General features: G+C 30.7%; 1 protein-coding gene across 7 annotated transcripts in view; it reads left to right on the forward strand.

Moving 5' to 3' along the window:
• Positions 1-8608, forward strand: part of LOC139498489 (oxidation resistance protein 1-like) — a 56781-nt gene extending 48173 nt beyond the window's left edge. For 3 of the 7 annotated variants that reach the window (XM_071286886.1, XM_071286890.1, XM_071286892.1), the window contains 6 exons: positions 1497-1514; positions 3566-3679; positions 4852-5004; positions 5632-5727; positions 6251-6324; positions 8467-8608. In XM_071286886.1, coding sequence (XP_071142987.1) covers positions 1497-1514; positions 3566-3679; positions 4852-5004; positions 5632-5727; positions 6251-6324; positions 8467-8605 — 594 coding nt within the window. In that variant the 3' untranslated portion in view covers positions 8606-8608. Of the gene's footprint in view, positions 1-422; positions 441-1496; positions 1515-3565; positions 3680-4851; positions 5005-5631; positions 5728-6250; positions 6325-8466 lie in introns of all 7 variants that reach the window. The other 4 variants (XM_071286889.1, XM_071286891.1, XM_071286893.1 and 1 more) reach the window with 2 other exon arrangements.
• Positions 8609-13822: the final 5214 nt, after the last annotated feature.

Genomic DNA, 13822 nt, shown 5'->3' on the forward strand with positions numbered 1-13822 from the left:
TTTTAAAACTGCACTTAATTTTCACAATTGTAGTCTCTATTAAAATCTATTCTAACTTTAGGTACTAAATCAATGCTATTTGTCTTTTATGAGCTAACTAAAATCATGGGTTTGGTAGATTATCTTTTCATCATTAACAAAATTCCAAAAGGAAAAAAAATACCTATCAAGTGTAAAAATGGAAGATCAATCAATTATTGCTCAAATCCAGTTTGGGACTTCTATAAAAAAGAAGATGTGGTATGATTGCCAATTAGACAACTCTCCAAGAGAGACCAAATGACAAAGAAATTAACAACTATAGGTCACTGTACAGCCTTCAACAATGAGCAAAGCTCATACCCCAGAGTCAGCTATAAAAGGCCTCAAAATGACAGTTTTAAGTTAAAGGTAAGTTTTTGAGATGTGTTTTGTTTCTGCAGTTGAAAAAAGTTTGCAGAGTAAGTATTGTGTTTGCCAGACATCTGTATGTATATAACTATATATAACGCATATCATTGGGTAGATTAAATAGTAATGGAATGTTTTAATGGAAATACCTTATAATACTTTGGTCCCTATTTGGTTGATAAACTATATTTGAACCCCCTTTTGTTAATTCTTATAGCTCATCAGGCTCTATGGTTAACTTAAGCTAGCATCTTTAGATTTCAAACTTGAATACGAAACATTTTGGAACCTTATGGGGATTAAGATGTAAACAAAGTCATTCCTAGCTAAATTTTTTACGAGTTCATTTTTTCTTAAGAAATATACATGTATTTGCCAAGTGAGAAATTCAGGTTCATAGTAGCCATTGTAATTTGGCAATTTAAGACTTTTTAGAATTTTGAATCCTAATGCTCTTCAACTTTGTACTTGTTTGGCTTTATAAATATTTTGATATTAGCGTCACTGATGAGTCTTATGTAGACGAAACGTGTGTCTGGCGTACTAAATTATAATCCTGGTACCTTTGATAACTATTAAGAACATTTAGAATCAACTTCTGTATATAAATCAGTCTCTCAGTTTACATCATTTGATTTACTGATCATGAGCTGCTATCAATAAAAATTTTATATATCCTTCCACATCTTCACAAAATGGGATAAAATAAAATTTTATTATCCATTTTGGACATATCATCTAATACCATATAGCAGGTTATTTTCACAGGTGTAAAATGTCACAAGTTTTGTTGAATAAGGTATACGAAATATTTTGGCAGTTATTATTTTGGCAAATTCAAAACTTTTATCAATACCTTTTCTTGTGCACTTTGGAATTGGTTGAATTTATTATGGCAATTTTGTTCTATCTGCGAAAATTTACATCCCGTGAAAATAGCCTGGTATACGGTATTGTCCAGTCAAACAGTATTTGTTGTGAGGAAATTGACACAACCTATAACTTTAGCTACAAAGCTATGTAAATTACTATATAAATTGGCTGGATATTAGACTTAGTATAGATTAAGAGTATATGAAGATATAATAACTTATTCTGAATTACAGTTTATTGCAGATAAAAAGGTTTGAATAACTCAGTTTATGGCTTGAAATATTTATTAATATAAACTTTAAGGTGGTGGAAATACTGTCAATTCATTTATTTTCGTGGATAAAAGAAAACTTGCATGTTCGTGGATATTTGATTTCGTGGTTTTGCAGAAGACTGCAGACAAGCATATAGAAATTATTTATTCGATGAACATGTAATTTCGTGGTTCACCTGAACCCACGAAAGCCAGGACAATACACCTCATTGCTAATCCCGGCTGACCCTGTCGCTTGAACTTTTGACGCATACAACAATCACTTTTCCATTGTGGCGTCAGATATTTTGTTTTGTGGCGTCAAAAATTTACGGGAACCTGTGTGATATCCAGTAATGGCGGACAAATAGCAATAAGGTGTATTGGTATCCAACAAATAATAATGAATCTACAATAGTTTGCTTTAAAAATGAAATGATTGATAGATGACAGTTTAACACTATAAAGACTAAAGCTAAGTTTAATGATTGCTGCTAATAAGTTACCGAAATTGCAAAATTAATCTAGCTATGTTGTCCATTGTTTACAATTATCAATAGCAATTATTAAATGTTGGCAAACATTTCTGGGTATTAAAATTTCATACAGTTGAAATCAAAGTATTAAAATAGAATTAGATGTTTAAATTTTTTAAATTCTTTTTTATGCCCATACCCTTGTACATACATTCCTAAAATTGGTTTTCATTCTTGAAATGTTATGAAACTTATTTACAATGCTAATTACCACCAAACACAGATCAAGTTCAAATTTGGGTGGTGTGACTATAGCTTATTACCACCAAACCCAGATCAAGTTCGAATTTTGGTTGAGTGACTTTCAAAGTTCTTATGTCCCTTTATTAATTGAAAAAAGTGTTGAATTTGCCATTTCCACACTCTGACTCAAAATTGTCAAGTTATGTCCCTTTAAAAATTAAGAAATTGTTTTCTGTCCTGTAACTTTACTTTTCCTTAACCCAAAGTTATGAAACTTATAAAAAATGCTTATTAATATTATTACCAAATACAGAAAAGTTTGAATTTTGTTGTTGCCAATTTTTGCTGAATAATTTGACGTATATTTACAAGTATATGTGTCTTTTCTTTTGTTAATTGGATTGAATTTGCACAAGCTTTGTCACAAAGACATGCTTTTATAATTGATGTACATGTACAAACTAACAGATTACAAAAATTAGTAACATTGTTTGAATGATAGTCTTTTAAGTGTTTTATGCATGCATTGCTGAGAAAAGAAATAAATGCATGCTCTTGAGAGGAATTCTACTAAAAATGTCAGAGATTGTGAGCTTGGGTATTAATGTGATTTGGGTTGTCTTTCCTTTACCTTCACCTTCATTAAGGAAACAAGATTATCAGCTGAAGATTATGTCTTTAAAATTTCAAAGTATTCTTTTAAATATTTTTATGATTTACATACTTTCAATCTTTATGTTACCACAATACTTTTGAATAAGAAATGAGGATTATTTTAGTAATCAAAATATAAAGCTACCCTCATGTGCTACTTCTTACAGAATAGATAAATTTTAGTTTGAAAATTGAACCACTTTGCTAATTCCAATTTCCAATAAGGTTTATCTTTGGGATATTGTCTAAATTGTTGGGCTTCTCCAAAATGCTAATAAAATTCTTGTATTTGTTCCATAATACTTTACAGTTAACAAACATTCTGATACAATCTCAATATGCCTTATTTATTTAAGAAATGACTGTAATATTTTTTCTGTCTATGAAGAAATAACATAAAAAATTTGGTGCACACTGAATAACGTGGGTAGCGGGTTATTTAACAGTGTTCACCATATTTTTTATGCTATTTCGAGTAGACCGAAAAAATATTACAGTCATTTCTTATAATTTAATTCTAAATTCCATTTTAAACCGTAGAAAACCATGAAAAACGTTGATGACGTCACAGTCACATGACTAAATTATGTCTATGGGCTGATAACAAAATAACGTCAGCCAATCAGAAGACGCGTTACATCCAAAATTAAATTATAGTTTTATATTTTTTTTTCAGATAATCAGTGCTGAAGAGATGATGAAGAGGAAATCTATAGATACAGATGATATAATCTTGATGCCAGAATTACTGGCTAAATCTAATATCTTAGAAGACTTCCACTTAGAAATGGTAGGTTTTAAATGTCTGCCTACTGCCAATAAGCCAGTTAAATTAGCCTAAAAGTAACCTTGAAATTTTTATGCCACCGCCATAGTGAAGGAGGCATCAAGTTTTTCCTTGTCTGTCTGTACGCATACTATTATGTCTCAAAACTGGTTTCTGTTCTCTAACATAAACTTGCCTTAACCAAAGGTTATGAAACTTATACACAATACATATTACCACAAAACACAGATCAAGTTTTAAATTTTGGTGACATCACTTTTACCTATACACAATACATATTACCACAAAACACAGATCAAGTTTGAATTTTGGTGACATTACTTTTACCTTTCTAGATTAAACTTGTCTTTGTCCCTTAAGGTGGTACCCTACTTGAGCCCTCTTCATGGTTATTTTTCTATCATTGACAACTATATTTAATTAGGAAGAATAAAATTGCTAGTTCAGAAATTAATGTGATCTTTTTTTGTTAAAAAAATTGACAAGATTATAACCACTATGATAGAAAGTCACATTTTAATCTTTGAGTAAGACTTATTACACTATGTACTGTATTGGATTTTGTAAATCTAATATCTGTCAAAAATTAACAATATTGAATGCAAGAATCTAGTTCTAAATGTTCAGTATTTTGTACCATTTCACCTTCATGACCTTCAATATAAAAAAAGGAGATGTGGTATGATTGCAAATGAGACAACTATCCACCAGAGTTCAAATTATGTTGATTGTAGTAACTATAAGTTACTGTGCAGCCTTCTACAATGAGCAAAACCAATTCCGCTGAGCATATTGTAAAAGGTTCCAGTTTGCTATTATGTGTACTGTTGATTTGTTTATTTTCTTGCAATCAGAAAAAATTGTTTTGTCGTGAATACTTGATTTCTTTTTTGAAAATTCTTGAAAAGTCAATATGGATTTGAATTATGGTTCACCTACATCCAGAAATTCAAGAAAACTAATACTGCACAAATGATGATGAAATGATAATGAATAAAAGAGTTAAATTGATTTTGACTTGGTCAAAAAACAAAAAGCATTTCGGAAAAAATCTCCATAATTAGAAAACTAAAACAAACAAGTCGGGTGTTACATGCAAGTTGGTTGGAATACTTAAGAATTTTATTTTGGAATTCCCTGAGTTAAAAAAGTATTTATTTTCTACATCTGTACAGTTGAACTCTGTGATGCCTCCCCGAACTGTTGGATATCCTTGGTCCCTGATATACAGCACAGAGAAACATGGATTCAGTCTGAAGACCATGTACAGACATATGCATGATATAGATACTCCTATATTACTGGTCGTCAAGGATACTGCAGAAAATGTAAGTACTTGTTTATAGATTCATGACCATTTTAAAAAACATGGACATATTGGATTTGGTCCTATATTACTGGTTGTCAAGAATAATTGAAAACATGAAAAAAGTAGAATCACAAAAATACTGAACTCTTGAGGAAAATTCCAAATGGGAAGACCCTAATCAAATGGCAAAATCAAAAGCTCAAACACATAAAAAAAGTATAACAACTGTTATATTCCTGACTTGGAACTGTCAGAACATGGCTATGAAAAAAACACATGAACAATATAGATTAAGTCCTTCGTAATTGGTTGTCAAGAACTTTAAGGAAAATTTTAGATGTTAATCCTCTGTCACTAAATGCGATTTGTAACCAATATTTATCAAAGGTACCAGGATTATAATTTAGTATGCCAGACGCACGTTTCGTCTACATAAGACTCATCAGTGACGCTCATATCAAAATATTTATAAAGTCAAACATGTTCAAAGTTGAAGAGCATTGAGGATCCAAAATTCCAAAAATTGTCAATTTGTCCATTACCATTAGCAACAATGGGTATGTTTATTTGTTATAACCAAAGTTGTTTGGTGTTAAAGAAAATCTTTTCAGTTAAAATTCCACAATATTTCTGTGTAATATTTTAGGTGTTTGGTGCCATGACATCATGTGAGATGAAAGTCAGTGATCATTTCTATGGAACAGGAGAATCTTTCCTTTATTCATTTTATCCTGAATTCAAGGTGAGAAAGAAACATTGCTTTTTGATTATAATTGATTGGGATTTTTTTTCTTTTGCCTGTGTGGAGATCACAAGAATAAGACTGAGGTATCCTCTGTCTTATATTGGCAGTGTCAAAAATGATTAGGTCACTTAAGCAGGATATATTTTTACGTTAACAGAAGTTGATGAGACAAATAAAGTAGATTTTAAAATACTACAGAAAAATTGGTTTATTTTCACAATTTCACAATTTTAAGGTCCAAACATGTTTGTAAGGCTTTACATTCAGGTTTGTCTTATTCCTTACTCTTAAAGATAAAATTTAAACATGTGAACATTTTCTTGATTTTATATTATTCTACAAATTTTCAGAAATAATTCCCCTTGCTAAGTTTCCCACTTTAACAGTTTAACAAATTGAGGGTTTTTTTGTAATAAGTACTAGGTGAACTTTATAGAAATTGTTCTTCCAAATTAAAGTATAAAGCTGTCAGATTACAACAATAACTCCAAATTTCCATCTTTCCTTTGTTTTTCTGTAGGTGTTCAGATGGACAGGAGAAAATAACTTTTTCATGAAAGGAAACCAGGAGAGTTTATCTATTGGTGCTGGACAGTAAGTTTGTAAATTAGTTTTTGGGTAAAGATTGCATAAAATTTAAATCTCCCAAGATTAATCACTTTTGAGATACACAAAAGATAGTGCCTTGATTATGAACATTTCCAGAATTGTAACAATGTAATATATGCTCAGATATTCAAGGCACAAAATAATGTTACACTTGTTATGAAAATTATATAACTTTTGCAAGGTGTAGGAATCTAATATCTGTGCTAAAAATATAAATAATGTCATTGTTAAAGTCATCTTTAAAAAAAAAATGGGTTTTTCTTCCTGTGCTAAAATTGCTGTTGTGGTGGTACCTAACACTTTCACTAAAATTAATTTGACTCGTTTAATTTTAATTAAATTTTGACAAAGTATTTACTTTGACCCTTTAACAAAAATATAAAAATTTCAAAAATTTTGAACCAACCGTTTTGTCAGAAAAAATACACTGGTTATATAGCAGTTTGACAAACACCAATTTTGATCATTAAGAAGCTTAATATTCCTTATACAACACAACGTAATCAATGGTAAAAATTAGCTAACTTTACAGAGTTATCTCCCTGTAGTGTTAGGTACCACCTTAAATCATATACAACCAATGCAATATTTAATTTTAGTTCCCATTGATAAATTGAAGCAATTTTTACCATTGATTAAATATTGTGGTTGATTCATTAATATTTTCAGCGGTATGTTCAAACAGTGAATTTGAATTTTCAACACATGCAAATTTTGAAAATGGCTTATATGCAAACTTTGATATAAACCAGGAAATGAAATATCCCTAAGGCCAAATAAAAATATATGTGTGGTTCCAGTGACCCTACCTTCCCTACTTTTTCGTCTTGAAAATAGCCTACCCTTAAGATTTTATTGTCATTTTTCATTAAGCACTGTTATAGTCAGAAGGATTCTCCCATAGACTCAATGTAAAAAAAAAACATAAAATAAAAAAAAAATACCTACCTACCTACCCTAACTTTTTTTCAGATGTAACTGGAACCACACATACATTTTTATTTGGCCTAAAAATGCAATTTATTCAATTCACAGAAATTGATACGCACACAAATAAATGTATCCACAGTTAATAAGTTACTATAAATAAAATATTTCTGTTTTCTTTTTCTCACAACAAAAAGTCAGTAGTAGTCTCAGAGGACTCTCACCAATAAAAAATGGCCACTCTGATATAATACAGTGGCGGATCCAGCCATTTTAAAAAGAGGGGGTTCCCAACCCAGAGTAAAGGGGGGTTCCAACTATATGCTCCCATTCAAATGCATTGATCGGCCAAAAAAAGGGGGGTTCCAACCCCCGGAACCCCCCCTGGATCCGCCACTGCTGTAATCAAGAGTGCTGAAAGATGTGTTTAATACCAATAATCTATCATCAATAAAATCACTGAAAATAAAATTTGGTTATTCATTCAAATACAATAATTTGAGGATTGCCTTTATCCTTTTTATGCCCCACCTACGATAGTAGAGGGGCATTATGTTTTCTGGTCTGTGCCTCCGTTCGTTCGTTCTTTCGTCCGTCTGTGTGTCCGTTCGCCTCAGGTTAAAGTTTTTGGTCAAGGTAGTTTTTGAAGAAGTTGAAGTTCAATCAATTTGAAACTTAGTACACATGTTCCCCATGATATGATCTTTCCAATTTTAATGCCAAAATATAGTTTTGACCCCAATTTCATGGTCCACTGAACAAAGAAAATGATAGTGCGAAGTTCAGGTTAAAGTTTTTGGTCAAGGTAGCTTTTGATGAAGTTAAAGTTACATCAACTTGAAACTTTGTACACATGTTCCCTATGATATGATCTTTCTAATTTTAATTCCAAATTTATGTTTTGACCCCAATTTCACGGTCCACTGAACATAGAAAATGATTGTGCGAGTGGGGCATCCGTGTACTATGGACACATTCTTGTTATGTATTAGTTACCTTGATATAGCTTCTTAAAGCTATATAACAGGTTAAAACAACCAAAATAAATGTACATACTCTTTTAACAAGATCAAATATTTTGTCTTGTTGATAGATTTGTATGCCGTATTTAGCTGAGTATAGTATGCAGTTATGTATATTACACACCCATTCTCAACCCCTCAATATATACTTATCTGTACTGTATTTGTTCTTTTTCAGAGGTCAGTTTGGACTTTGGTTTGATGGAGATATTTACCATGGTAGGACCAATCGTTGTGAGACCTATGATAATGACATTTTAACAATCTCAGAAGACTTTGTTGTTAGTTGTTTTGAAGCATGGGGATTTACAGATTGAAAAGGTCAGAAAAACACATCTGATTGTTATGAATATTCATGAGAAGATTTCGCCAAAACAGCAAGGAAGAAATTTAGCATTATATCAATATGTCAGGATCTTTTTTATTTTGTAAATATTTACAGCAAAAATGGTTCAACTGTTAACATGTCAAATGCTCAAGGTGACAATGTATCACTAGCCTGCCATCACTGAGGTTGTGAGTTGGAAACTCGACAACTTGCAGGTGCATTCAATTCCAGTCTTAATGGACATGAACTAGAATTGTCAGTTTTTCTGGTGAAGGTCAGTGTGGTCTCTACAGGCACTCTGGCTTCCTCAAACCAATAAGAATTAACTGCCATGATATATCTGAAATTTATGTTTATAGAAACAATCTTCTGGGCCTCTTTCCCTGTGGTACCAATGGAATTAGATAGCAACCCAACTGTAAAATACTTTCGCGGTCAGCATAGTATTTATCAAAAAATTAGTGTCATGCTCTTTAATCACCCACTGGCTTGTGAAATAAATAGATACAAGATTCAATTTCAACCCAAAATTGTCAACCGTCCTGATTTTGGCATCAGCTTTGGAAAAAATGAATTGCAGTTAAGCTACAACATAAGTTTTTTGCTGTCATAGAACAGTTGATGATAACATGTTAACGGTCAAATGATTTTTGTTGTAAGTTAGCTAAATAATCCAGTCTTTCACTTGTATTATACATCGTGCACTATAAATAAAGATTTTGTAAATAATTTTATGTAGTCAAGTAAAACAGTGTATTAGAGTATTATTTGTACTTGTATTTAAAAGTGCACATGTACATTGTAGAAGAATTGTGGGTAAATATGTGTATTTATGTACATTACACAATAGATCATCACTTTCTGTCATCTGATATAGTGTAGAAATTCATAATTTATGTATTATGTTCACAATCAAATTTTGTGATTTTGGTATAGTGTGACCCCTTTTCCTTAATAATGTATTACCAGTAATTTGCATTTTCAGAAAAAAAGGGGGAAAAGAATGAAAAGAGTTAAATTATACAAGTTCACTGTTTCCTTTTCCTGTTAATCCAAATTTACTGTCATAATGTATGGACTTCATACATGTCTTACAAACATTAATTATTGAGTGTTTTGCTATAGTTCTGCTTGTTTTTGATTGGTCACAAATAGGTCAGCATTATGAAAATTCACAGAATTTTTTTGTTAAATGTTCCGTCCTTGTTTTAAGTGAAAGTGCTCTATAGAAAAATATTAAACAGATAGTCATATTTTGTGTATAAAATATTTCTACGCAATAAACATGGTACAGAAATAGTTATACAAATCTTTTAAACCAATAAAGGATCCTGTCCTAGTCCTCCCTTGAAATTGGTTTTGCAGTTCCGAATAATCATTATGAAAAAATCTGAAAATATTTCTTTCTTATTTAGAAAATATGTTCTTGACAAGTTTACCCAATAATATCACAAGTAAAGTGTATTTATCTGATGATGTTGAAAATTTGTTTCATTTTTGTTCAAAGTATTAATTTTTAGCTCACCTGGCCTAAAAGGCCATGTGAGCTTTTCTCATCACTTGGCGTCCGTCGTCGTCGTCGACGTCGTCGTCGTCGTTAACAATTTTTCAAACATCTTCTCCTCTGAAACTACTGAATGGATTTGAATGAAACTTAACATGATTGTTCCTTAGTATATCCTGCACAAAATGTGCGCTTCGATTTTTGATCCGTCAAAAAACATGGCCGCCGTTACTTAAAATAGAACATAGGGGTCAAATGCAGTTTTTGGCTTATATCTCAAAAACGAAAGCATTTAGAGCAAATCTGACATGAGGTAAAAATGTTCATTAGGTCAAGATCTATCAGCCCTGAAATTTTCAGATGAATCAAACAAACCATTGTTGGGTTGCTGCCACTTAATTGGTAATTTTAAGGAAATTTTGCAGTTTTTGGTCATTATCTTGAATATTATTATAGATAAAGATAAACTGTAAACAGCAAAAAAGATCAGCAAAGTAAGATCTACAAATAAGTTAATATGACCAAAATTGTCAATTGACCCCTTAAGGGGTTATTGTCCTTTAATGACAATTTTTCACAATTTGTTCATCATATTTGCTAACTTTAAAAAATCTTCTCCTCTGAAACTACTGAATGGATTTGGTTAAAACTTAGCATGGTTGTTTCTTAGATTATCCTGCACAAAGTGTGTGCTTTGATTTTTGATCCGTCAAAAAACATGGCCGCCGTTACTTAAAATAGAACATAGGGGTCAAATGCAGTTTTTGGCTTATATCTCAAAAACGAAAGCATTAAGAGCAAATCTGACATGGAGTAAAAATGTTCATTAGATCAATATCTATCAGCCCTGAAAATTTCAGATGAATCAAACATCCAATTGTTGGGTTGCTGCCACTTAATTGGTAATTTTAAGGAAATTTTGCAGTTTTTGGTCATTATCTTGAATATTATTATAGATAAAGATAAACTGTAAACAGCAAAAAAGATCAGCAAAGTAAGATCTACAAATAAGTTAATATGACCAAAATTGTCAATTGACCCCTTAAGGGGTTATTGTCCTTTAATGACAATTTTTCACAATTTGTTCATCATATTTGCTAACTTTAAAAAATCTTCTCCTCTGAAACTACTGAATGGATTTGGTTAAAACTTAGCATGGTTGTTTCTTAGATTATCCTGCACAAAGTGTGTGCTTTGATTTTTGATCCGTCAAAAAACATGGCCGCAGTTACTTAAAATAGAACATAGGGGTCAAATGCAGTTTTTGGCTTATATCTCAAAAACGAAAGCATTAAGAGCAAATCTGACATGGAGTAAAAATGTTCATTAGGTCAATATCTATCAGCCCTGAAATTTTCAGATGAATCAAACATCCAATTGTTGGGTTGCTGCCACTTAATTGGTAATTTTAAGGAAATTTTGCAGTTTTTGGTCATTATCTTGAATATTATTATAGATAAAGATAAACTGTAAACAGCAAATATGATCAGCAAAGTAAGATCTACAAATAAGTCAATTTGACCAAAATTGTCAATTGACCTCTTTAGGAGTTATTGCCCTTTAAAGACTTTTTTCACAATTTGTTCATCATGTTGACTTACTTTAAAAAATCTTCTCTTATGAAACTGCTGTATCAATTTCAGCCAAACTTAGGCTAAATGAGTTTCAGAGTTTCAGAGTTTCAGAGTATCTAGTATAAATTTTATATTTCATTTCCTTGTATGTCAAGAAACATAGCTCCTATGGCTAAAATAGAACATAGGAGAAAATGATTTTTTTTTGCTTTTGAAGAAAATAGGACGATTCAAAGAACATTTAAATAAATTGAAAAGCTCAAATAATCATTGATGAGAGATTAAACCAAAAAAATTCAGGTGAGCGATTCAGGCTCTTGAGAGCCTCTTGTTTTCTTTTTAATGTCTAATTATCGTTATTACAATATGTAATCAAGATGTAAATTTATTATCAATTATTTAAGGGAGAAAAAATTATGAATTGTATCAAATACACTTTTGTTATTCTTTAAATTTTTATTTGCAATATTGTAGTTGAAGATGCTAGTCATTATTTTATTAGATGTGATATTCTACTGTCATGTGTATCTACCATCACTGTGTTAATATTATAATATTTATAAGATCTCTCAATAGACCATTTTCATACTATCAACTTTTAACCCTTGATTTCATAATTTTTGATAGGTTACCTGTCGAAAATATAAACAAAAGTCTGTAATAGGAAAAAGTCTTGGCTCGTGCAAATTTATAGGTTTGATACGCAATAGTGCTACTTATGTTGCTTAATTGTGTCTATTGATAGAAACCAAATTTGCATTTTCAATGTTATTTTGTGTCAAACTTTATTTTATTAAAGTTGGATATTTTTGTGAGGGTTTTATTTTTTGTTATTGTTAATTTTGAAATATAATTGAAATCAAGAAATCACTTTACTTATGCACTACTTAAATCCTAAAGTTTTGCTTCAAAGAAGATTAGATTCAGAAACAAATAAATCATGCAAAATAATAGGGTTTGACTTGAAATTATGAAATTTGACCTCTGCAAAATAAACCACTTTACAATAGTTGACATAATCCAAGTTCTTTGTTAGTACTGTTAAAAGCATGGTCACAGTAACATGCAATAATCCATTTTGACTCATTGTTTTGTTTAGCTGGTTTGTTGCCTGATGAACATAGATAGACCCTTAGAAAAAAAATACTTCAATTGCAATGATTTGTTTAGCCTACAGATATTTAATGATATGCTTAAAGTTTTGTTTTATTTTGAGACCTAGTTGTGAATATCTTGTTTATCAAATACTCATAAAGTAATTTCTTGAATTTGCACTCTTTATTTTAGGGATTTTTTTCTATTCTTTCAATACTCATTTTTTTGAAAAATACCTACAATCATGCTTTTGCACATTCCAAAAATGAAACTGCATTCCTATATAAAGCTTCCTGGTATTTAAGTTAGTTATACTGTGATTGGTATTTTAAAAGCTTATTTTTGCTACAAGTGAAATTTTATATTTTTGTGAAATGTTCTATAATTGCAGTATTAAATTAAGTATACCCATGTCATTATTTGTGAGCTAAGTATGCTATGATTAATTCTAAAGTAAAGCATGTACTGCCAGTCTTTGTAAAAACATTGAACATTTTACCATGAAAATATTGAATATTGAAATATTGCATGGACTTCGTCTCCCTTTGTAATTGATCTCAAAGATCCTGACTATAAATGATAAATGGCACACTGAAAATGCATTTTCTGTGGACTAATCGATTAGCTTTTTGGGGTCCAAACTCACAAAATGGGCTGGAGCATAAAAATCAGACTCAATTTATTTATAAATTTTTAGAACTTCAAATCATCTCAATTTATTCACCAATTTTCTAAACTCAATTTGTTAAACAGCTTAGCATGTTTGTTATATTTGTCAAATATTGAAATCAGTATGTTGACCTCCAAATGTCTTTAGGTTTTAATTTGTTTGATATGACTCATTGGCATATATTTACACATAGATTTTTATTCACAGAATTGACAGTTTGAGAAGTAAATAAGCAACACTCGAATGAGTTTGAGTGTAAACTAGAAAGCTATTATGTTGTAATTATGTATTCATTGTTAATTTTTTTGCGTTTCTTTTTTGTTATTTAATAACAGAAGATGATGTTTTGTACAGTTATATCAA

Source organism: Mytilus edulis, chromosome 12 (genome assembly GCF_963676685.1).
Source record: "Mytilus edulis chromosome 12, xbMytEdul2.2, whole genome shotgun sequence".
Lineage (NCBI taxonomy): Eukaryota > Metazoa > Mollusca > Bivalvia > Mytilida > Mytilidae > Mytilus > Mytilus edulis.